This window comes from Anolis sagrei, chromosome Y (assembly GCF_037176765.1).
Source record: "Anolis sagrei isolate rAnoSag1 chromosome Y, rAnoSag1.mat, whole genome shotgun sequence".
Classification (NCBI taxonomy): domain Eukaryota; kingdom Metazoa; phylum Chordata; class Lepidosauria; order Squamata; family Dactyloidae; genus Anolis; species Anolis sagrei.
The window spans coordinates 36230168-36253912 of record NC_090035.1 but is presented as its reverse complement, the minus strand read 5'-3'; the positions used below and the strand labels follow the sequence as shown (position 1 = coordinate 36253912).

General features: G+C 42.9%; 1 protein-coding gene across 8 annotated transcripts in view; it reads right to left on the bottom strand.

The window, feature by feature from the left end:
• The window catches only part of LOC137095201 (eyes absent homolog 3-like), a 129547-nt gene that overhangs the window by 8586 nt on the left and 97216 nt on the right, over window positions 1-23745 (bottom strand). For all 8 annotated transcript variants that reach the window (XM_067461590.1, XM_067461592.1, XM_067461594.1 and 5 more), the window contains 8 exons: window positions 23397-23580; window positions 20604-20731; window positions 15879-15962; window positions 7951-8040; window positions 5759-5817; window positions 2915-3072; window positions 2289-2403; window positions 738-859 (listed from right to left, as the gene is read on the bottom strand). In XM_067461590.1, the coding sequence (XP_067317691.1) occupies window positions 738-859; window positions 2289-2403; window positions 2915-3072; window positions 5759-5817; window positions 7951-8040; window positions 15879-15962; window positions 20604-20731; window positions 23397-23580 (940 nt within the window). The remainder of the gene's footprint in view (window positions 1-737; window positions 860-2288; window positions 2404-2914; window positions 3073-5758; window positions 5818-7950; window positions 8041-15878; window positions 15963-20603; window positions 20732-23396; window positions 23581-23745) is intronic.

Here is a 23745-nt window from a genome sequence, read left to right as displayed (position 1 = left end):
ACCGATGATAGAATTGAGCCAAACTTCCCACACTGAACCCTCATGACCAACAGAAAATACTGTGTCTTTTGATGGTCTTTGGTAATCCCTCTGACATCTCCTCGTGACCCCCGCAGGCTTCCCGACCCCCAGGTTGAGAAATGCTGCTCTAAATAGCCCTGGCCCAATCTACCTGTGAATGCATCTCCCTCTATGGACCATGGAGGAGATTAAGATTTTCCAGGGAGGCCCTGCTCTCCATCCTGCCATTGTCACAGGTGCAATTGGTGGGGACAAGAGAGAGGGCCTTCTCAGTGATTGCCCCTCAACTATGGAACTCCTTTTCTGGTGAGATTAGATTAGCCCCCTCTCTCCTGTCCTTCAGAAAGACAGTAAAACTTGGCTATGGGAGCAAGCCTTTGGGACAGTGCAATAAGGCAGCATTAAAAAGAGCCCTACCGAATTCGATGCGGATGATAAACAGTTTTAAACAGTGGATTTTAACATCAAGATAATTTATTTTAACATTTATGTAGGTGTATAGTGTAATTATGTCCGGCACTGAATGTTTGCCGTTTATATGTTGTGCTCTGCCCTTCGATGTGATATAAATGTTTTAAATAAATAAAAAATATAGAACAATTGAAAAAATGTACTCTTCAACACCAGGAATAATCCTATTGTACACTCTTTTGCCAGCTCACAATATCATCAAGCTTAACGGCCTCAAAAAGAAGGCATTCAGTGTCACAACTTACCTATTTTTGTTGCACTATAAATATTTTCAATGGGGAACACTGCGCCTAGTCCATACAGCAGGACTTTGGCCAGAGCTGGCACCAGCTGAGTGGTTGTTATGAGAACATTCACACAATTCTTTCTATAAGATATACAAGGTTTAAATCAATCCACATATCGAAAAAACCATGAATGAACAGCAAAATCTTCATCTGGCACATAATGATAAAGAGGACACTAAAGAGCACATCACTGAAACTGTATCTTAGTATTACAGAATGTTCGAGTTGGAAGAGACCACAAGGGCCATCCAGTCCAACCTCTGCCATTCAGAGAAAAGCACAATAAAGCACTCCCAACAGATAGCCATTTAGACTCTGCTTTAAAAACTCAAGAGAAGGAGACTCCATCACACACCAAAGCAGCATATTCCACTGTCAAGCATCTCCAATGGTCAGGAAGTTCTTTATAATGCTTATGTGGAATTAAGTTGTTGTAGGTTTTTCGGGCTATATGGCAATGTTCTAGAAGCATTTTCTCATGACGTTTCACCTGCATCTAAGGCAAGCATCCTCAGAGGTTGTGAGGATGCTTGCCATCGATGCAGGGAAACGTCTGGAGAGAACGTGTCTAGAACATGGCAATATAGCTCGAAAAACCTACAACAACCCAGTGATTCCGACCATGGAAGCCTTCTTTTTTTTCCATGTTAAATTTTTATTGTGTTATACGTGAAGTTTACAGCGAAAGTGAAGGAACACATTGCAGTGGTATAGAGAGTGAAAAAAAAGAGGGGATGAAAGAAAAAAAAAGAAAAAAAAAGAAAAAAAGAAAATTTAAAAAATGCGACTTCCCATTGTCCTCCAAAGAACAATGAGAGGATAGTCATGAAAGCCTTCGAAAATACATTCTTACATGGAATATTTTTTTCTGCCATTTGAATCCACTGCTCCATGTTGGAGTGAGCTCCCAACCATTAATAGTGTAGATTGCTGTTGACCTATGTGGCCCAAAAGACAGCTGCATCTTTTAAATAGGAAATTTAGGTACTGCTTTATGCAGGGAGGTTAATTTAACTAATTAACAACATCATAATACCTTCCAGCAGTGTGCGTAAGAATGAGGAAGTACTCCCATCAAGGACTCGGTGTCACAAGTGGACGGTGAAGTGACAGCTCCCCCTGTGGCCAGAGTCGAGCATTCCCCCATGAAGCCAGAAAGCTGGAATGTTAAATTGCCTCTATGTCTGCCTATATATGTTGTATGGCACTGAATGTTTGCCATGTATATGTGCATTGTAATCCACCCTGAGTGTTCTGCAGGGTGAGAAGGGTGGAATATAAATACTAAGTATAATAATAAATAAATAATGTCTTTGGGTATCTAGTCACAAAGTTTTCCACTGAGATGTGGCAATGTATCACAGTTTGGACAAGGCTTTTCTACCCAGTCATATAGATTGGCTACATAATAGCAACCCTTCTTCAATGCATTATGTGGAAGCCAGACAAATGGGTAAGAGTACCATTCTCAATATAGTGTCTGATAACAGTAGATTACTATGTTCATACCTGGATTGAATGAGCAGTAGGGATTTTAATGCTGATCCCAACCAGGAATCTGTTAACATTTCTATGTTTTCTCTCAATCTCTGTAAAGCTTCCTTCTTCTCTGGGCTCAGGAGGGCTACAGAAGGTATACATACTTCAGATTCATTTAGCAGGAAAGCATTCAAACTTCAAAATGACTTTATGAACCTGGTAGGCAGTCTCCAAATTCCCACCAAAACATTTTTTCTTATCTGTGATAAATCCCTAGATTGCCCTTTTGCACTAAGCACTCGGTGTCTACAGTAAATATAAATGTTTATATATAATACATTTCATAAAGGGTTCTGAATTACAGAAAACAGGTGTGAGAATTTCAGCAGTTACCAAAAAATGGAAGAACTACAAACATTATTGCATATTTTGACCAGAATTACCAGAATTCTGCTACCAACTGGCATATGCCGCCAGGGAGGTTCTGGGAATTGTAGTAAAAAAGAAAACATTCCAGTCCATTTTCATCCAGGTTGGGCTAGTTGCTTCTTGCATGAAAAAAGTATAACAATAAACTACAGTGGAATCTCTACTTGTAGTCTACTGCTCATAGCCTTGGCCTGTGGCAAGTGTGTGTGGGTCCTGCTCATACTCACCTGCTACGTTGCTTCTGTATTTGTCATATACCTCACGCACCTTCCGGTAGCGGAAAGCCAACTTCCTCATCCAATCCACTCCAACCTGGACACCTGTTGAACTATGATTGGCATTGTTTCCTGTGCCACTGAAGCCATCCGTGGAAAAATTGTAATTGCTGGGATCAAAATGGTCAGGGTTGGATTAGTTATGCTGGCAAAGTCTGTCTCAGATTTAACAACTATAGTGCAAGGAGTCAGAGACTTGGCAGAGGAGCAAGCAGTCACTTCCTCACTACATAGCTACATCCCCACTCCCTGGAGCTCAAACTACAGGAGTTGACCTAACAGGCAAGGCCGAAAGAAGCATTTTGAGTGAGTGTGGTGGAAGAGACAACACAAGGTGAGCTTATGTCTGTTGGGTTACACCTCCCAGTCCTAGAGAAAGCTTGGTGGGCGAAGCCTGTTGTGACTGTAGATGGAAGGCTATTTGTTTGTGTGCGTTGAGGCTTGCTTGCTTGAGAGCTTGTTAGGGTTCCATTGTTCTATTGTGTTCTGGTGAGCTTGTGTTTGTTGGGTTAAGGCTGAATGTTTGTGTGAACTGAATAGAAGCTTGCTGGAGGGCTCGTGAGGGTACCAATATTCTATTCAGTAACCCCAGGTCCTCTGCCTGAGCCCATGGTATGTGAGTATGTGAGACTGGTTGCAGGAGGAGATAACAGCCACTAGCTCTCTATGTAGCTGCAGCCCCAGCAGCTGGAGTTCTGTAGACCAGTGGTTCCCTATCTTGTTTTGACTAGAGACCACTTTGACCAGGGACCACTCTCCAACATTAGTACCAAAAGGGTACGAATCAGTTTTGGTCATCTTTAGATCTAATTCGGAAAATTTCATTGGATAGACATATCAGCTCTAGTTTCTGATACAGAACATAAGCCATCCAGTAATTGCCATCTGCTTGCCCACAGAAAAATCATATTTAATAATCTAGGGCTGATGTGGTCTATCAAATGTAATTCTCTGAATCAGCACCTTAAAAAAAACCCCAGTAATAGGCCTAAAAACAAAGACAACAAGAAATATTTTATCTTGGTTGGACTGTGTTATTATCTGTGGATTTTGTTAATCCTCATGTTAAAAAAAGAAGAAGGGGAGGAGGCTGAAAAAAAAATACAAAAAGCTGTGTGCAAGACCCAAGAAACTGTTTCTAATGGCTTTTGTAATAACAACAACAACAACAACAACAACAGCAACAACTTTGGGGGACTAAACAGGGTCTTACAAAGGGCTGCTTTCCCATTACAAATCTTGTGTTTGGCAATGGGAGCTAATAATAATAATAATAATAATAATAATACTCTGGCACAAGCCAGTAAAGGTGGTCCCAGTGGTGATCGGCACATTGGATGCAGTGCCTAAAGACCTTGGCCTGCACTTAAACACAATCGGCGCTGACAAAATTACCATCTGCCAGCTGCATAAGGCCACCTTACTGGGATTTGCATGCATTATTCACACAGTCCTAGACACTTGGGAAGTGTCTGACATGTGATCCAATACAACAGCCGGCAAGGCGATCTTGTCTGCTGTGGACTCATCTTGTGTTTCTAATAATAATAATAATAATTGCTTTGAGTCGCCTGAGGGCTGAGAAAAGCGGTATATAAATAAAGTAAATAAATAAATAAGTACATAAATAATAATAATAATAATAATAATAATAACTACTACTACTTTGGGGGACTCTCTCTCGCTCTCCTTCAACGGCGCTGGGGAAGTCACAAGAGGGTGAGGGTATGGCGCTGTCTTCCTTCCCTCTCTCTCTCTCCTTCTCTCTCTCTCTCTCTCTCCTTCAACGGCGGCATGCACCCCAACCGTGGACCTTATTTTAGGTCTCATGGCCCACAGGTTGGAAACCACTGCTATAGACAGAAGTTCAACTAACAAGCAAAGCCAATGGTGGTGTTTTGTGTTTAGTAGGGGACTCAGAGTTCTGTTTCAAAGCCTATTTAAGATCACTGAACATGGATGCCAGCAGCTGCAGTATGCTTGTGTTCTTGCGGAAGATGTGGCTATACCTGCAGCCAGGCCCGTAGCCAGGATTTCGTTTCGGGGGGGCGGGGGGGGGCTAAAAAATTTTCAGGGGAGGTTTCGGGGGGGGGGCTGAGTTTCGGGGGGGGGGGGGCTGAGTCTGAGTGAAAGAGTGTCTAGCCTAGCAAACCTTTTGTATCATTACCCCAATACCCCCATACATATGGGATATATTGAGAATGGTGATCAAATCATGATATTAATAAACATAACAGTTTAAATAATGCACCAGTAAGGCCTTTTCACGAACCACCATGAGAATTTCGGGGGGGGGGGCTGAAGCCCCCCGAGCCCCCCCCCCCCCCCCTGGCTACATGCCTGCCTGCAGCAAATGCTAGTTGGTGTCTCTCTTAGAAGAGAAGGTCCAGTAACTTGAGACCGGTGTATTTATAATTCGACAAACTAAGGAACGTGAGGTTTTCTTGGACACAGCAGAGCAGATTGTCCTCTATGAGGAACACACAGGGGACATCTCTGATGAGAGATTCAGTTCCCAAACACAGGACTCATCCCTGACTCAGGACACTGGTGGACTAACAGCTTCCATTCATTTACTCACTTTGGCCCATAGATCGCCAGCTATTCATGCCTTTCTAAATAATAAGACTGTAAGATGTCATTTAGCAATTGCATAACAGTCTATGTTTAGGTTTTGTTTGGGAGGCCTCAAAAATGAGAACCTTGTTGGCTTTCGCAGCATGCAAAAACAAGTGTGATGCTGTTATTGATTCAGTTTAGCCCATGGGAGTAACAAATAACAGAAGAATATATCACCTTAAATCTTGCCCATTGTCATCTGATGCAACATCTTCCACGTGAACCTGGTCACAATCCTTCAATGACAAAAAAGAGAGAGGGAAAAAAAGCAGCAACACTGGAAGCTGCCTTAAACCAAGTCAGGATATTTGTCCACTAAAGCCTAGTCCTGTCTTTTCTTACCAGCAGAAATGGTCTCCAAGGAGCCAAGCAAAAACAGCACTTCGAAAGTTAGTTTTTGAGCCAGAACTCCAAATGACCTACCCAACCCCAGGCCATAAAAACAGCATTTCCAAGCTTGGGGGAAGCCTAAGGTTTTTCATACAAACTTCTATGTGATTCTTTTAGCGAGGGCTGTTTTCATAGAATCACAGAGTTGGAAGAGACCTCATGGGCCATCCAGTCCACCCCCAACAGATGGCCATCCAGCCTCTAATTTAAAAGCCTCCACAGAGGGAGCCTCCACCACGCCCCGGGGCAGAGAGTTCCACTGCTGAACAGCTCTCACAGTTAGGAAGTTCTTCCTAATGTTCATATGGAATCTCCTTTCCTGTAGTTTGAAGCCATTGCTCTGCATCCTAGTCTCCAGGGCAGCAGAAAATAAGCCTGCTCCCTCCTATCCATGACTTCCCCTCACATATTTATATGTGACTATCATGTCTCCCCTCGGTTTTGGAGACAGGTGTACTATGTCATTATTTTCTCTGGTACTTCCCTTCTTTTGCCTAGATGAAACAGATGCTCGCAGCATGCAAGAAGAAGAGCTGGATCCATCCTTCCCCTGCAGACCCAGCTCATCATCCTCTTCCTGTGTTCCAAGATTGTCTGATTCATCAGGGCAAAAGAAGAGAAGTACCAGAGGTAATAGGCATTCGGGATGAGGAGGATGAATTGGAAGAGGAGGATGAATTGGATACATAGAGTAATAATGCCTTGGGTGCAGGTGAGGCCAATTCCTCCTTTTCTCCCTGCTTTTTGTTCTGTTCTGTCCAGTACTTCTCTTCCTTTGCTAGGGAGAAAAAAAGAGAAGTACCAGGAACATATGGCACACAGGAAGAGGATAATGCCACTCCACAGGGTAAGTTATGTTGTGTGTGCAGGGTTGATTCCTCCTCCTCTTCTTGTTCCTCATGTAGTTTTATTTTTCTCAGTATCTTTCTTCTGTTGCCCAGGCAAAACAAACACTTGTTTATTTAAGACATTTATATGCCGCCCTTCTCACCCTGAAGGGGACTCAGGGCAGCTTACAAGTCATATGTAAATACAACCTATTATATTATTAGCATAGCATAATATTAGTATTATATATTCCTATATTGTACTATACCACTATACTGCAATATTATTAGTAATATTACATGTAATATGAAATATATAATTCTTATATTGTACTATTATTAATATATTGTATTACATTATAATATTATTATTAACATTATATGTGTATACAATATATTATATTATTAGCACAGCACAATACTATTATATACTACTATATTGCACTATACCACTATACTGTAATATTATTAGTAATATTACATGTAATATAAAATATATAATTATAATATCATATTATTAGTATTGGTATTATATTACATTATAATATTAAAAATAATATATCTATATACAATATATTGTATTGCATTATATTATATTATATTATTAGCACAGTAAACAATTCTTGCCATTCTTATATTGTATTATTAGTATTATATTGTATTACATTATATTATTATCAATATTATATGTCTTGAACATTTGAAGAGGAAAAATAGCTGGGATTCACAGGGTAAGTGAAATGGTATGCAGGGTTGGCTCCTTCCCCTTGAGGTCTTGGCAGGTTATACTACCCAGGGACCATAGAGGTGGTGCCCCATTCCCCTCCCACCAGAGATAGTCACCATTTTCCCACTTTCACCAAAGGATGGCATCCATAATCCCCATGAAAGGGTGGGGTGTATATACAAATACAAGTATTCCAAAATACTTTTTATCCCAAGCATTTCAGATAAGGGGTACTCAAATTACATATAGATTTCTGATTATGAGCAGTCAAGCTGACCATTTTAGAAGTCTGGGTTTCTAACCCGCTTTTATATCTAGTAGTGTTTCAGTTCTTGCTGATATGCTGTGTTCTTCTAGTTCAGTGGAAATTTAGCTATGATATACTTAGTTTTTGCTTAAGACAAAATTTGGAGAACAACACATACCTCTAAGTCATTAAAAAATAAGTGTGTGTCAGCAACTTCAAAAATCATTTCTTCCATAGTCAATCCGGAGCCAATCACTAGATTTGGATCCTAGGAGTCAGAACAGAGAAGAAATCATTAGAAGCATTCCGAGAAAGTGCTCAAGAGTTGCATGAAGCAATAACTCGATACTTATCCTAGAACTTGATACTTATTTTAAGGAGAGCAATCATGTTGAAGATGTTTTTGGCTGCATCTTAGCCCTCATATACCAATGAGTACAGATTCAAAACTTGTGATGGGCAGCTTTTGCCTTTCCTAAAACCAGCTTGCTGTGGAATCAGACATGGGACTATATTTTGCATAGTTCTATGCAAAAGAAATCTCTCCAGAACTTTGTAAAGATGGCACAACAAGGAGATTGACCTTTAGCTTTTTGGATCATTATGGTCTTTGCCTGGTTTCAAAATGGCTATGACTCTTGCTTTCCTCCAGATTTTAGGGATCTGACAGGATGCAATGGAGCTGTTCATCAGCTTCAGCAGCCAGCACTATGCTTTTGAGCCAAAGTTCTTAATTTATTCATCTACGCCAGTGGTTCTCAACCTGTGAGTCCCCAGATGTTTTGGCCTTCAACTCCCAGAAATTCTAACAGCTGGTAAACTGGCTTGGATTTCTAGGAGTTGTAGGCCAAAATATCTGGGGACCCACAGGTTGAGAACCACTGATCTACGCTGACAATCGTGCCATCACTACTCAAACAGGAAGCGTTGAAATGGATGAACAGAAGCTTTATGTGTGCTTACTGCCTATTACAGGGAAAACCAGCTGATTCCTAATTCATCTAAAAAGCAGACGTATGCTTTTCATCTTAAGAACAGACAAGCATCTCGATCTCTGAGGATTACCTGGGAAGAAATCCCACTGGAGCATTGCAGAACACCCAAATACCCGAGAAACACTTTGGACTGTGCTCTTACTTATAAGAAGTACTGCTTGAATATCAAACAAAAAGTGGATGTTAGAAATAATATCATACAGAAGCTGACTGGTACAACCTGGGGATCACAACCAGACACAGTGAAGACATTTGCCCTTGTGCTTTGCTACTCTGCTGTAGTTTATGGAGCCAGGGAAGGCATGTGTTGGATCTCCAAGCAAAGGTTTCTATGGTCTGTGGGGAAAGGTATAGGACTGTAGCCTCATCACTGTGGCCCTAATTCTAAGCCTTCCAAACTTGGCAGAGAGACATCAACTGTGCTGCTAAGAAAAAGATCTATGCCAGTGCAAAAGCTGAGGTCCAAAGAAGGACAAGAGAACTCAAGAACATCTGGTGGACAAAGAAGGCTGAAGAAATCCAACACCTGGCAGATACCCATGATGCTCAGGGATTTTTCAAAGCCACAAAAGTCATCTATGGACCAAGAAATCATGACATATAGCCTCTACGCTCATCAGATGGAACCACACTCCTGAAGGACCAAAAATCAATCGCACTACGTTGGAAAGAACACTACCAAATCCTCCTGAACCACAGCTCCAATGTGGCCGAAGAGTCCTCTCACAAATCCCACAACAACAAACTAGGAATGAGCTTGCAGCACCGCCTAGATTGGAAGAAGTCAGGAATGCCATCAGCCAACAAAAGAATAACAAAGCCAGCGGACCGGATGGGATCCCAGCTGAAATCTTTACAGAGGGAGGACCTGAGCTGACACAACAACTCCACCAGCTCATAGAAAAAGTGTGGGTGACCGAGAAAATCCCAGCAGATTTTAAGGATGCCACCATCATCATCCTCTTCAAAAAAGGGGAAAGCACAGACTGTGGAAACTATTGAGGTATCTCCCTTCTAACCTCAACTGGGAAAATCCTCGCAAGAATCCTTGCAAACTGCCTTCTGCCCCTCTCAGAAGACACCCTCCCAGAATCCCAGAACGGCTTCCGCCCTTCCAGAGGAACCGTGGACATGATTTTCACTGCACGACAGCTCCAAGAAAAATACAGAGAACAAAAGTGACCCATTTAAGGTGGAATCGGGTGTCAAACAGGGATGTGTTATTGCCCCAACTTTATTTTCCATCTTCATCGCTATGATACTTCACCTTGTTGACGGGAAGCTTCCCACTGGAGTGGAAGTCATCTATCGGACAGATGGCAAGCTGTTTAACCTCAGCAGACTGAAAGCCAAAACCAAGGTTACAACAACATCTGTTATAGAACTCCAGTATGCTGATGACAATGTCGTCTGTGCGCATTCAGAAGAAGATCTACAAGCCACTCTAAACACCTTCGCAGAAGCATACACGAAGCTTGGCCTGTCACTGAACATCGAGAAAACCAAAGTGCTGTTCCAGCAATCACCAGCCATTCCCTCCCCAATGCCAGAGATACAACTTAATGGTGTAACATTAGAAAATGTTGTCCATTTCCGCTACCTTGGCAGCCACCTCTCCACCAAAGTCAACATCGACACCGAAATACAACACCGCCTGAGCTCTGCCTGAGCTCCCGAATAAAGCAGAGAGTGTTTGAGGACCGGGACATCCGTAGGGATACCAAGGTGCTTGTCTATAAAGCTATTGTCCTCCCAACCCTGCTCTATGCCTGCGAAACGTGGACTGTCTACAGACGTCACATGCAACTCCTGGAACGATTTCATCAGCGCTGCCTCCGGAAAATCCTGCAAATATCTTGGGAAGACAAGCGGACAAACGTCAGTGTGCTGGAAGAAGTAAAGAACACCAGCATTGAAGCGATGGTCCTCTGCCATCAACTCCGCTGAACCGGCCACGTTGTCCGGATGCCTGACCAACATCTGCCAAAGCAGTTGCTCTACTCTGAACTTAAGAACGGAAAACAGAACGTTGGTGGACAGGAAAAGAAATTTAAAGATGGCCTCAAACCTAACCTTAAAAACTCTGGCATAGACACTGAGAACTGGGATGCCCTGGCCCTCAACCGCTCCAGCTGGAGGTCAGCTGTGACCAGCAGTGCTGCAGAATTCGAGGAGGCACGAGTGGAGGGTGAAAGAGAGAAAAGTGCCAGGAGGAAGGCGCGTCAAGCCAACCCCGACCGGGACCGCCTTCCACCTGGAAACCAATGCCTTCACTGTGGGAGAAGATGCAGGTCAAGAATAGGGCTCCACAGCCACCTACAAACCCACAAAAATAGTTATCAAGGAAGACCATCTTACACATCCAACAAGGGATGACCTAAGTAAGTAAGTAAATTCTAAGTCAAAATAGCTTGGAAAAAATTAAAGGCCTCTCTGTTATTTAGTATGTAAATTTTTTTCCTCTAATACTACAAAGAAGGGCAAAATCGCATAGTATTTTTTTAATTGTAAACTGCTTTTGATTTTTAAAATGAAAAGTAATATTTCAGTCTTTTAACATGACGAGTGAATTCAATCTTGTATGTATTGAAACTTACATAACCAAACTGGGAACTATTCATTCCATCTTGCCTCCAGTGTCATAAGTTGGGAGCCCCCCCCCCCCCCCCGCACCATTAATATCGTGCTATATAATATATTGTATTGAGAAGGGCGGCATATAAATGTTGTAAATAAATAAATAAATAAATATTCACAAACAAAAGGAAGATATAGGGAAATTCAGGGCAACCAAAATTTTTGCAGAAGTATGAAAGGACAGCTGCATTCAGAACCGCCCTTCATTGCGGCTCCCTGAGCAACCGCCATCTTTGATGACGACTTAAGAAGACTGTCAATGGGTCTGGGCTACTTTGTGAGGGGAAGAGTGCCTTCACTTTGCACTTATTTTTATATACTAACAATCTATGGATTCTAGAGACCTTTAGTCATAAGATTTTGGAATGAAAGGTTGCATACCAAGAGCTGTTGCACTTCTACTTCTATTCAAACTGGCACTTTAAGGTTTATATATTACTATAATATATTATAGTATTAATATATTACTGATGTTGTACTGTACTAGTAATATAATATATTGTATACACATATAATATTGATAATATAATAATATAATATAATATAATATAGCAATAATAATACAATGTAAGAATTATATATTTTATATTACATGTAATATTACTAATAATATTGCGATATAGTGGTATAGTACAATATAGTAATACATAATTCTAATATTGTGCTGTGCTAATCTATATATATATAAATTTGAAAGGGACGTTAAACGGAGAAGCAAAACTCAAAAACCCCCAAACGGAAATTAACCAAAATTCCCATGCACCTACCACAACCCACAAGGTACAAACAAACCGAATCCAAATGAAAGACAACACAACAACACACTCACAAAACGACAAAACAACTGAGCATGCGCAATGACACCCAGCCGCAAGTTCCCTAGCGCGCGCACATGGCCTGCCGGCCAACGCTCCCTCCGCGCAAGCCACGCCCCATCCCCCCGCCACGCCGCTTCCCGCCGTGTCAAAACCATCCCTCCTCCCCCTCCTTCATCTTACCCTGCTCACGCCGCCTCTAAGCCCCGCCCCGGCCACTCCAAGCCTCGCTGCGCCGCTTCCCACCCTGTCAAACCCATTCCTCCTCCCCTCCTCCACGCCGCCCACGCCACCTCCAAGCCCCTACCCTTCTAACCCTGCCCACCCCCTTCCCCCGTCAAAACCATTCCTTCTCCCCCTCCTCCATCTAACGCCGCCAACGCCACCTCCAAGCCCCGCCCCCTTCTAACCCCGCCCACCCCTTCCGCCCGTCAAAACCATTCCTCCTCCCCTTCCTCCATCTAACTCCACCCACGCCGCCTCCAAGCCCCGCCCCTTCTAACCCCGCCCACCCCCTTCCCCGTCAAAACCATCCCTCCTCCATCAAATGCCACCGCTGCCAAGCCCCGCCCCCTTCTAACCCCACCCATCCCCTTCCCCGTCAGAAACATCCCTCCTCACTGCCCCTTCTAACCCCACCCATGCCGCCGCCAAGCCCCGCCCCCTTCTAACCCTGCCCACCCCCTTCCCCCTGTCAAAACCATCCCTCCTTCCCGCCCACGCCGCCGCCAAGCCTCACCCCCTTCTAACCCCGCCCACTCCCTTCCCCCTGTCAAAAACATACCTCCTGCCCTCCTCCATCAAACGCCACCGCCGTCGCCAAGCCCCACCCCCTTCTAACCCCGTCCACCCCCTTCCCCCTGTCAAAAACATCCCTCCTCCCTGCCCCCTTCTAACCCCGCCCATGCCACCGCCAAGCCTCGCCCCCTTCTAACCCTGCCCACCCCCTTCCCCTGTCAAAAACATACCTCCTCCCCTCCTCCATCAAACACCACCGCCACCAAGCCCCGCCCCCTTCTAAGCCCACCCACCCCCTTCGCCCTGTCAAAAACATCCCTCCTCCCCGCCCCCTTCTAACCCCGCCCACGCCGCCACCAAACCTCGCCCCCTTCTAACCCCACCCACCCCCTTCTCCCTGTCAAAAACATACCTCCTCCCCTCCTCCATCAAACGCCGCCGCCAAGCCCCACCCCCTTCTAACCCCACCCCCCCTTCCCCCTGTCAAAAACATCCCTCCTCCCCGCCCCCTTCTAACCCTGCCCACGCCGCCGCCAAGCCTCTCCCCTTCTAACCCCGCCCACTCCGTTCCCCATCAAAAACTCCTCCCCTCCTCTATCAAACGCTGCCGCCAAGCCCCGCCCCCTTCTAACCCAGCCCACCCCCTCCCCCCTGTCAAAACCATCTCTCAGCGGGCGCATGACGTCACCCAGATGGGGCGCGGGGCAGTGACGTCAGCGGCGCCAGCAGAAGGGAGAGAGAGAGAGAGAGAGAGAGAGAAAGGGGAGAGCGAGGCCTGCCTCCCTTCAGGGCCTTCCCCAACACAACATCCCCGCCAGGTAGGCCTCAGACCCACCTCTCGAGACAAGTTGGGAAGACAAGGGGGAAGGAAGGAAAGTAAGAGTAAGAAGGAAGAAGAAAAGGAAAGAAAAGGAAAGATGGAAGGAAAGATAAGAGAGTCAGTAGAAGAGAAAAAAAGGGGGAAAGAAGGAAAGAGGCAGAGAAGAAAGAAATTAGAGAAAGAGGGAGGGAAAGAAAAAGGGGAAAGAAGGAAGGAGAGGAGAAAATAAAAAGGGAATGAAGGAAAGAGGGAGTGAAGGAAGGGGGAAGATGTAGAGAAAGAGGGAGGGAAGGAAAGAGAGAAGGAAGAAAAGAGACAGCAGAAGAGAAAGAAAAAGGGGAAGGAAGGAAAGAGGTAGAGAAGAAAGAAATGAGAGAAAGAGGGAGGGAAAGAAAAAGGGGAAAGAAGGAAGGAGAGGAGAAAATAAAAAGGGAATGAAGGAAAGAGGGAGTGAAGGAAGGGGGAAGATGTAGAGAAAGAGGGAGGGAAGGAAAGAGAGAAGGAAGAAAAGAGACAGCAGAAGAGAAAGAAAAAGGGGAAGGAAGGAAAGAGGTAGAGAAGAAAGAAATGAGAGAAAGAGGGAGGGAAAGAAAAAGGGGAAAGAAGGAAGGAGAGGAGAAAAGAAAAAAGGGAATGAAGGAAGGAAAGAGAAAGCGAAGGAAGGGGAAGATGTAGAGAAAGAGGGAGGGAAGGAAAGAGAGAAGGAAGAAAAGAGAGACAACAGAAGAGAAAGAAAAAAGGGGAAGGAAGGAAAGAGATAGAGAAGATGGGAAGGAAGGAGGGAGAGAAGGAGAGAAAGAGGGAAGTTTGGCCACAGCAAATAAAAAGTTAAAGAAGGAAGGAAACATGGAGGGAAGAAAGGAGGCAAAGGAAGAAAGGGGGAGGGAATGAAGGAAAGAGAGAAGGTACCTCTCTTTCATAATAGACCAGATATCTATGAAAAGATTTACTATAGGCCACAGCAACGCGTGGCAGGGTACAGCTAGTATAATATATTGTATACACATATAATACTGATAATAATGCTATAATGCAATACAATATAATAATACAATATAATAATTATATATTTCATATTACATGTAATATTACTAATAATATTACAGCATAATGGGAATGTATGGTACTAATATTGTGCTATGCTAATAATATAATAAATTGTATTTACATATAACTTGTAAGCCGCTCTGAGTCCCCATCAGGCTGAGAAGAGCTGCATATAAATGTCGTAAATAAATAAATAAGAAAACCCCTGGAAAAGATTTACTCCAAGAGACCTCAGTAACAATAAGAAATGCTCACAAGTAATGGAATGCTGACTGATTATTATGACAGATGGTGGAAGAAAGTGGGAATAGAGGATCTTGAAATATGACAAAGTTACCTGGAACACTGAACAAGAGCATTCCACATTGCAAGAGCATTGCAGGGCCCTGTTGTCCTGCTATTTCATTAAATATATGTATAGATAAGACGCTCATCTGCACCACAACAAATGTATTTATAAAAGCAATGAGAATGGAATCACACTCCCAGATTTCATACTCCCAAACCTTTGTAGAAAACAAAAAGATGTCTTCCTATTTTTCATGTCGTGTCTATGCATTACACAGAAACTTTAAAAACACAATAAAGCTATGATCCAACACACACTGACTGGGGAAGCAAGCCCTATGAATTTCATTACAAAATAGCATTTCTGCCAATGTCCTCCAAGCAGTTCACAATTTACAATAGTAGATAATTATTTGATAGACACAATAGACACAGTAAGTAAGAAAGAAAATGAAACAAGGAGGAAAAAGCATTATGGAGATCTGGCAACTGACCGAGACAATTTGGGGAAGGCAGGAATGAAGTGGCCATTAGTCTCAGCTATGCTAATGGGAGATGACTTCCTCTTTTATCTACCGCTCAGAGACAGTCCTCAATGAGAGATGCCATAAGACACCTGTCAAGGTGGAAGAGTATCCCTGTCTCTCCTTTTCCTCTCTAAGCAAAGCCCATGATCCACTGCCACAGAATTGTTACAAGAGACATTTGAAAGTATACACTCAGAGTGAAGATGAAATAATGGAATGGAAAACAAAGGCATCTGTACCTTCCCATACTTTTGGGCATATGCTCCTGTGAGAAGAGAATGAAATATTATGATGGTCTCATCCAAGTCCCATAGAAATACTCGCTGAGAAAGAAATCATAAACAATGTTAGTATTGATAACAGAGTTCCCATCAAATTTTCCCTTCCCTGCTTCCCGTTTTAGCAATTTGAAAAGGCTGTACAGATGTAAGAATCATTCCACCTGAGGAACCTTTGAGCATCGTAGCTAATGACACTATACTGAATGATGAATAAGTAGATTAAGATCTTCCAGAGAGGTCCTGCTCTTGGACCCACCAGCCTCACAGGTGTAGCTGGTAGAGATGAGGGACAGGGACTTCTCGGTGGTGGCCCCACAGCTGTGGAACTCCCTCCCCAGTGAGATCAGGTTGACCCCCTCACTTCTGACTTTTAGGAGACAGCTAAAGACCTGGCTGTGGAACCAAGCATTTGGTTAATCCTAGGAATATTCAAAGTTGAAAATTTATTTGTTTATTTGCCATATTTGTACCCCGCCTTACTCTACCCCAGCAGAGGGACTCAAGGCGGCTTACAATGGCACATACACAGTGCCTCAAAATAACAAATTTGCCTTAAAATCCTTGAAAATTACAACGTATTTAAAATGGTTAAAATACATTCAAAGTTAAATGCAATGACCCAGGATTGTTTACAGACAACGGCTATGTTTTTGTGTGATATGTGATGTTATTTTTATGTGATACATTTAATAATGTTTAATGTTTTATCAGGGGGTGTCAATTTTTATGTTTTATACTGGATTTTTTGGGGGGAGCCCCCGGTGGTGCAGTGGGTTAAACCACTGAGCTGCTAAACTTGTTGACCGAAAGGTCGTAGGTACCAATCTGGGGAGCCCCACTGTCAGGTACCACTGTCAGCCCCAGCTTCTGCCAACCTAGCAGTTCAAAAACATGCAAATGTGAGTAGATCAATAGGTATCGCTCTGGCAGGAAGGTAACAGTGCTCCATGCAGTCATGCTGGCCACATGACCTTGGAGGTGTCTACGGACAACGCCAGCTCTTCAGCTTAGAAATGGAGATGAGCACCAACCCCCAGATTCGAACACTACTGGACTTAATGTCAGGGGAAAACCTTTACCTCTATCTATACTGTTTTTTATCAATGGCATTGAATTGTTGCCAACACTGTGAACCGCCCTGAGTCCCCTTTGGGGTTGAGAAGGGCGGTATGCAAATACTGCAAATAAGTAAATAAATTAATGACATATTTCACTCTTATAAGATACTGTCCAGGATTCAAAGGTTTAAATCATGAACTTTTGGTTTACTACTATAAGCTAAAGGGTGCTTAGGCTTCAACATTTTCTTAAGGCAGAAAAACAATGTGTTGTAACACCAGTTCCTCTGACGGGTAGGCAGGAAGACACATCTAGTTTGGCTTACTGCTCACTTAACAAAACTGGTTTACTAAGAAATTTCTTCCATCTGTACAGTTTACCTTCAATTTCTTTTAGTGTACAATTCTGTTGAAAATAGCAACCTTCCAAGCTTTCACTATTTGTTTGTTAATGTATATATTTGCTAACCTTTATTGTATGTGCATATTAATTTGCCAGTTTGGCTGACCTCTTTGGTGTGTGAGGGGTACAGACATGTGATTGTATTGAGCATGTTCAGACTCAAGACTCTTTTTTGTTATCCGTATGCTTTTGGACTTCAATGTTAGCAGTTCGCTTTAGACCTCAGTGGAGGTGGATGCAGTATGCTTTTGGACTTCAATGGAAACATATGTTTGTTTTTGTACTTTCATGGCCGGAATCACTGGGTTGTTGTAGGGTTTTTTTGGCTATACGGCCATGTTCTAGAGGCATTATCTCTTGATGTTTCGCCTTCATCTATGGCAAGCATCCTCAGAGGTAGTGAGGTCTTCACTACTCACTACCTCTGAGAATACTTGCCAGATATGCAGGCAAAATGTCAGGAGAGAATGCCTCTAGAACATGGCCATATAGCCCCAAAAAACCTACAACAACCCAGATTACTATACATTTGCTTTGAAAAGCAGTGAGTACAGTTATACAGTTTGGACTTTCATAAGATGTATACCATATATTTCGGGGTAATAGGCGATTGGGCGCATTAGACGACCCCCCAACTTTTCAATTAAAAAATTCAATTTTGGATATACTCGCCCTACTAGACGACCCCTCTTTGCCAGCCCCTTCAGGCCCCAAAGCCTCCTTTCCTGGGCTTTGAGGCAGCTTCTCGGCGCCATAGAGCCTCCCCTCCGCCGGCAGCCAGGTTTCGCCACAGCCAGCCAGCCAAGTGCTCATCCCTTCCTGCTTTGGGTCAAAATAATGTTTTCCTGAGTTGCAGTTGCAGCTATGCGCCTGTAGGTGTCAGCAGAGAATTTTTGCTCTTCTCTTTGCTGCTCTATGGAATCCATGAAGCCTCAAAGCCTGGGAAACTGGAGGAGTGGGGGAGTGGATAGAGAACACTAAAACTCCCTCCTCCTTTCCCCCCTCCTTTTTTTTTGGAGAAGGGACAGGATACTGGCATAAATTATGCTGGGGGTGTTGAGTGATGTTGATCCTGGCAGGGGCAGGGCTTCAGAGAGAAATGAGAGATAGAGTGCACGTATGTGTGTTCCTGTGTTTTTCCCTCTCTTCCCTCGCACTCGCTGTCTCTGCTGGATTGATGGCTATCCCCCCCACCCCCCGCCTGCTTCTCTGCAAAGTCACTCTCTATCTCTCCTGAGGAGAGAGAACCTGTGTGTGTGTGTGTCCTGCGGCTCGCTCTCTTCCCTTGCACTCAGTGCCTCAGCTGAATTGATAGCTATCCCCACTGCCTGCTTCTCTCCAAAGTCACTCTTTGGAGAGAAGCAGGGTACCCTCTCCTCAGGAGGGAGAGACAGTGAGAGAGCGATGGGAGAAGGACAGGCAGGGGGGATAGCCATCAATCCAGCAGAGGCAGCGAGCGAGCGAGGGGGAAGAGAGTGAGCTTGGGCTGAAGCACAGGAACACACGCGCGCGCGCGCACAGGTTCTCTCTCCTCAGGAGAGAGAGAGAGACTTTGGAGAGAAGCCATCAGAGGGAGATAGCCGTCAATCCAGCAGAGGTAGCGAGCACGGGGGGGGGGGGGGGGAGAGCGAGCCGCTCGGGCAGGTTGGTTGGTTAATGGCATTGGAGGAGCCCAGCAGCAGCTGCTACTGCTTCAGGCGCCCTGCTCCAGCGCAGGGCAGCTGCTCGCCTCCCTCGCCTTGACCCAAAACAGGAAGTGATTTTTTCTATCCGGCATACTAGACGACCCCCAAGTTCAGCAATGATTTTCGAGGGTTAAAAAGTCGTCTAGTACCCCGGAATTTATGGTACTTAAAGTCTTTGGGCTATGGACTATTGATTAAGAATGCTGCCTTGTGTTCTCAACACAGAGAAACTACATCCTATCTGTACCTGAACTTTAATAAGAAATGTGCCTATATACTGAATTAATGCAAGATATTTGTGAGTAAACAAGATATGTTACCTTTTAAAGAAGACTTCAGTTTTTTTAAAAAAAATGTCTGAGTGCATATTTTTAAACTAAGAGGTTTCGAGGGAGAGTATATATTTTGGGCAACTGCAATTTCAACTTCAACTTCAAAGAAATATTTCAAAACGCTGCTAGCCAAGGATATGTATTTTTGTGCAGTGGCATGTCTTTGTCCCTTGCAGTTCAAAGACATGGTTTATCAGTTTAACAGCTGAGTTACTTGTGTGCCATTACATGAATCCTTGTAAACATTGGACTTCTAACAAGGTCATGCTTTTCCTTGACTAGTGGTTTTCAAAAGGTGGTCTCCAGATGTTTATAGAGATTCACATTTGCCAAAAGAATTACATCATTTTTTTCTTTTCAAAAAGGTTCTTTTCAAAAATGCCATTTTTCCAAAAAAAATCTAAAGCTGTGATTTGCAGACTGGTATTCTCTATAGACCACCAGCGCTGCCACCAGGGTTGAACTGAGATGGATGTTCAGGACATCACATTTAGCAATGTGAACAGGAAACCCTTGCAGTGCAGCAGGACTGGCTCCCCACTTTTTAAGAAAGCAAAGTAATGCACACTACAATTTAAAGAGGGTGAACATAAGACTCTTAGGCAGTGGTTCTCAACCTGTGGGTCCCCAGGTGTTTTGGCCTACAACTCCCAGAAATCCCAGCCAGTTTACCAGCTGTTAGGATTTCTGGGAATTGAAGGCCAAAACATCTGGGAACCCAAAGAGTGAGAACCACTGCTCTTAAGTTTAGAGTCTGCAATTATGTAACAGCATTCCTCTCCTTGGAGCCCCTGGTGGCACAGCAGGTTAAACCGCTGAGCTGCTGAACTTGCTGATCAAAGTTCAGCAGTTAGAATCTGGGGAGTGGGGGTGAGCTCCTGCTGTTAGCCCTAGCTTCTGCCAACCTAGCAGTTTGAAAACATGCAAATGTGAGTAGCTCAATAGGTACTACTCTGGCAGGAAGGTAACAGCACTCCATGCAGTCATGCTGGCCACATGACCTTTGAGGTGTCTATGGACAATGCCGACTCTTTGGCTTAGAAATCGAGATGAGCACTACCCTCCAGAGTATGAGACAGCTAGACTTGATGTTAAGGGAAACCTTTACCTTTACTATTCCTCTCTCTATCTTCTACCTAATTTGTATTAAAATCTCAAATGAAAAATGACAGAGGTTACAAGAAAAAGAATACTTGAAAACCAACTTCAAGTTCATTGTCCTGTGGTGAAGAAGGGTCTGCTTTCCTCTTGCCTCTATTTTTCCCAGCCACATTTTTTCTATACTGTTCATCTGTGTCCTTACTTCCTGTAGCTCTTGCAAACGATGGGTCTCCTAGCAAAAACAGACAGCAACATTATAGTATGTTATGCTTTCCTACACATCAAAAGCACTGCATTTACACTTTAAAGCAACAACAACAACAAAAAAAACAAAAAACAAGCCACCAACTAAAATGGCCAACACTTTTAAAAAATATTTTAAATATTTTCAAATTTAATTTTCAAAACAGACACTAAAATAATAAAAAAGAATCCAATAATAACCCCATAATATTCCCACCCTATTACATTCCCCATCCTTGCCATCTAAAGCTAAAAAATAAATTATATCTTCCTTTTTAAAAAAAGAAAAAGAAAAGAAAAATATTAAAAGTACAGTCTCCCCTCCACAAGCAAAGGCAACTATCAAATTATTAAATATATTTCTTTTTCTACTTAATTGCATTTGAGAATCTGTAAAATACAAACCAATATATTTAAAAATAATGCAGATCCATGAGTAATATTAACATATATAATCTAAGTATTTTGATTAAAGTTCAAATTTTGTAAATTCAACTTTTGTTCATCAACTCAATATCCTGCCCTCACATTTTATTCCCTTTTAATTTGAATTGATCTAATTTTATTTCACTAGGCCTATTACTGTATTTCAAAAATTTGTTTCTACAAACATTTTGTGGTACAATTACTTAGTAGCCAGCTGCATTAAATCACTACTGACCGAGAGGTCATGAGTTCGAAGCCAACCCGGGTCAGAGTAAGCTCCCGGCCATTAATAATCTAGCTTGCTGTAAACCAATGCAGGCTGAAAGACAGTTGCATCTGTCAAGTAGGAAATTTAGGTACCGCTTTATGCAAGGAGGCTAATTTAACTAATTTACGACACTATAAAACCTTCCAGCAGCATGCATAAGAATGAGGAAGTACTCCATCAAGGACTCGGTGTCACAAGTGGACGGTGAAGTGACAGCTCCCCCTGTGGCCAGAATCGCACATACCCTCAATATAACATTCCAGAAAAGCTGGAATGTTAAATTGCCCCTGTGTCCGCCTATATATGTGGTATGTCTATGGCATTGAATGCTTGACATGAAGATTGCATTGTAATCTGCCCTGAGTCCCTGCGGAGTGAGAAGGGCGGAATATAAATACTGTAAACAAACAAATAAATAAATAAATCACATCTTACTCCCCCCCCCCCCTCCACCTTCATTCTTTATATTCTTATTCCACCTATCCAACCTATTTTACAAATGTCATAGTAACAGTTTTTCTGTTGTTGTTTTCAAAAGTAACTTTAAAGGGCATTTTAGGGGTGGTTTGACAGCAAAGTTATCTGCCATTTTGTTATCAATACTGTTTTTCTTCCCACAAAAAAAAGAACAGGAAGCAATGGAAAAGTTATTATTTTGTTGCTTTGTAAAATCTACCAAGTTGCATCAATGTAATTAGCAATAGTAATTGGTTACATATTAAATGCTTCCATCAATGAGGGAATTAATTATTTTTTCCAAACTCTGCCTAAATCCATTTTTACTTCAAATTAGAGATTGACTGCGTCAATTTGAACTTGAAAGCTTGCTTCTGTTACCCACAGATCTACCGTTAATATTGGATTGAGGACAAAGTCCTTTTTGTTGCTTAAGAGGTGGAACATCATTTAGAGCCGAGAAGGAGCTCCCAGAGGCGCAATGGGTTAAATCCTTGTGTCAGCAGGACTGCTGATCGAAAGGTCGACGGTTCGAATCCACAAGATGGGGTGAGCTCTCATCTGTCAGCTCCAACTCTTTAACTTCCCATGGGGAAACATGAGAGAAGCCTCCCACAGGATGGTAACATATCCCAGCATCCCCTGGGTAATATCCTTGCAGACAACCAATTCTCTCACATCAGAAGCGACTTGCAGTTTTTAAGTCACTCCTGACATAAAAAATAATAGAACCGAGAGTCAATTCACAGTCCCTCAGACTGCTGAGGGGCCAGACTATAGTTTGAAAAGAAACCAAACAAATTTCTATGCACACTGCATATATCTAATTTGTGGTATAAAACAATGAAAGAAAAATACAATATTAAAAATACAAAATAATTTTAGCCAACATAAATTTAGCAATATTTCAAAAGGAAGTGTGAGCCTGCTTTTGGCTGATGAGATAGTCAAATTAATTAGGATTGTTATTGCTATGTGCCTTCATGTCATTTCAGATTTAAGGCAACCTTAAGTCTAAGGTTTAATGCGGTGGCCAGGTAAATGACCTTGGAGGGCCACATCTACCCCGTGAGCCTTAGTTTGGGGACCTCTGATTTAGAGGATTACGATAATATGTGGCACATAAACATACATCAATAGTTAACTAAAGAATATAACTAAGTGGAAGTTGTGATCTAGTCAGAAAAAATGACCCAGAACACCTAAAAGAAATGCATTGTATAAACCAGTGTTTCTCAACCTATGGGTTTTCAATCTTTTGGCCTTCAACTCTCAGAAATCCTAACAGCTTGTAAATTGGCTGGGATTTCTGGGAGTTGTAGGCCAAAACACCTGGGGACCCACAGGTTGAGAATCACTGGTATAAACCAATACAAAAGATAGATGTTGCTCTTTGCACAAACATATGTCAGCTTCAATCTTAATACAGATGTGTAAGGAATTATATATAAACAGGATAAATACTGAAATCAATTTTGCTATCTGCCCGTTCCCATCCAATTACCAGAGGAATGTCTTTGCGCTGTCTGAGTAGGCACCATGGCATCTGGTTTTTCAGAAGGGTATGTGGTTGGTGTCAATGTGGCACTCGCTGTGCTGCCGTCTGCTGGTGTTATCACGCCAAAGGCTGAACTTGGGTAATATGGCTGGTATTGACCCTGACCAAGAATCGTGTATGTAGGACACTCCTGTTAAAAATTAAATAACGCTTTGGAAAAACTGCTCATGGACAAAAACAACACCTAAGAAGAAACATCACATCCAAAGCCAATTTCTCCCTTCTTCCCTGGAAATGTTACTTTTCCGAATTTCAATTTCCTGAATCCCCAAACAGAATTATCACTACTGACTGG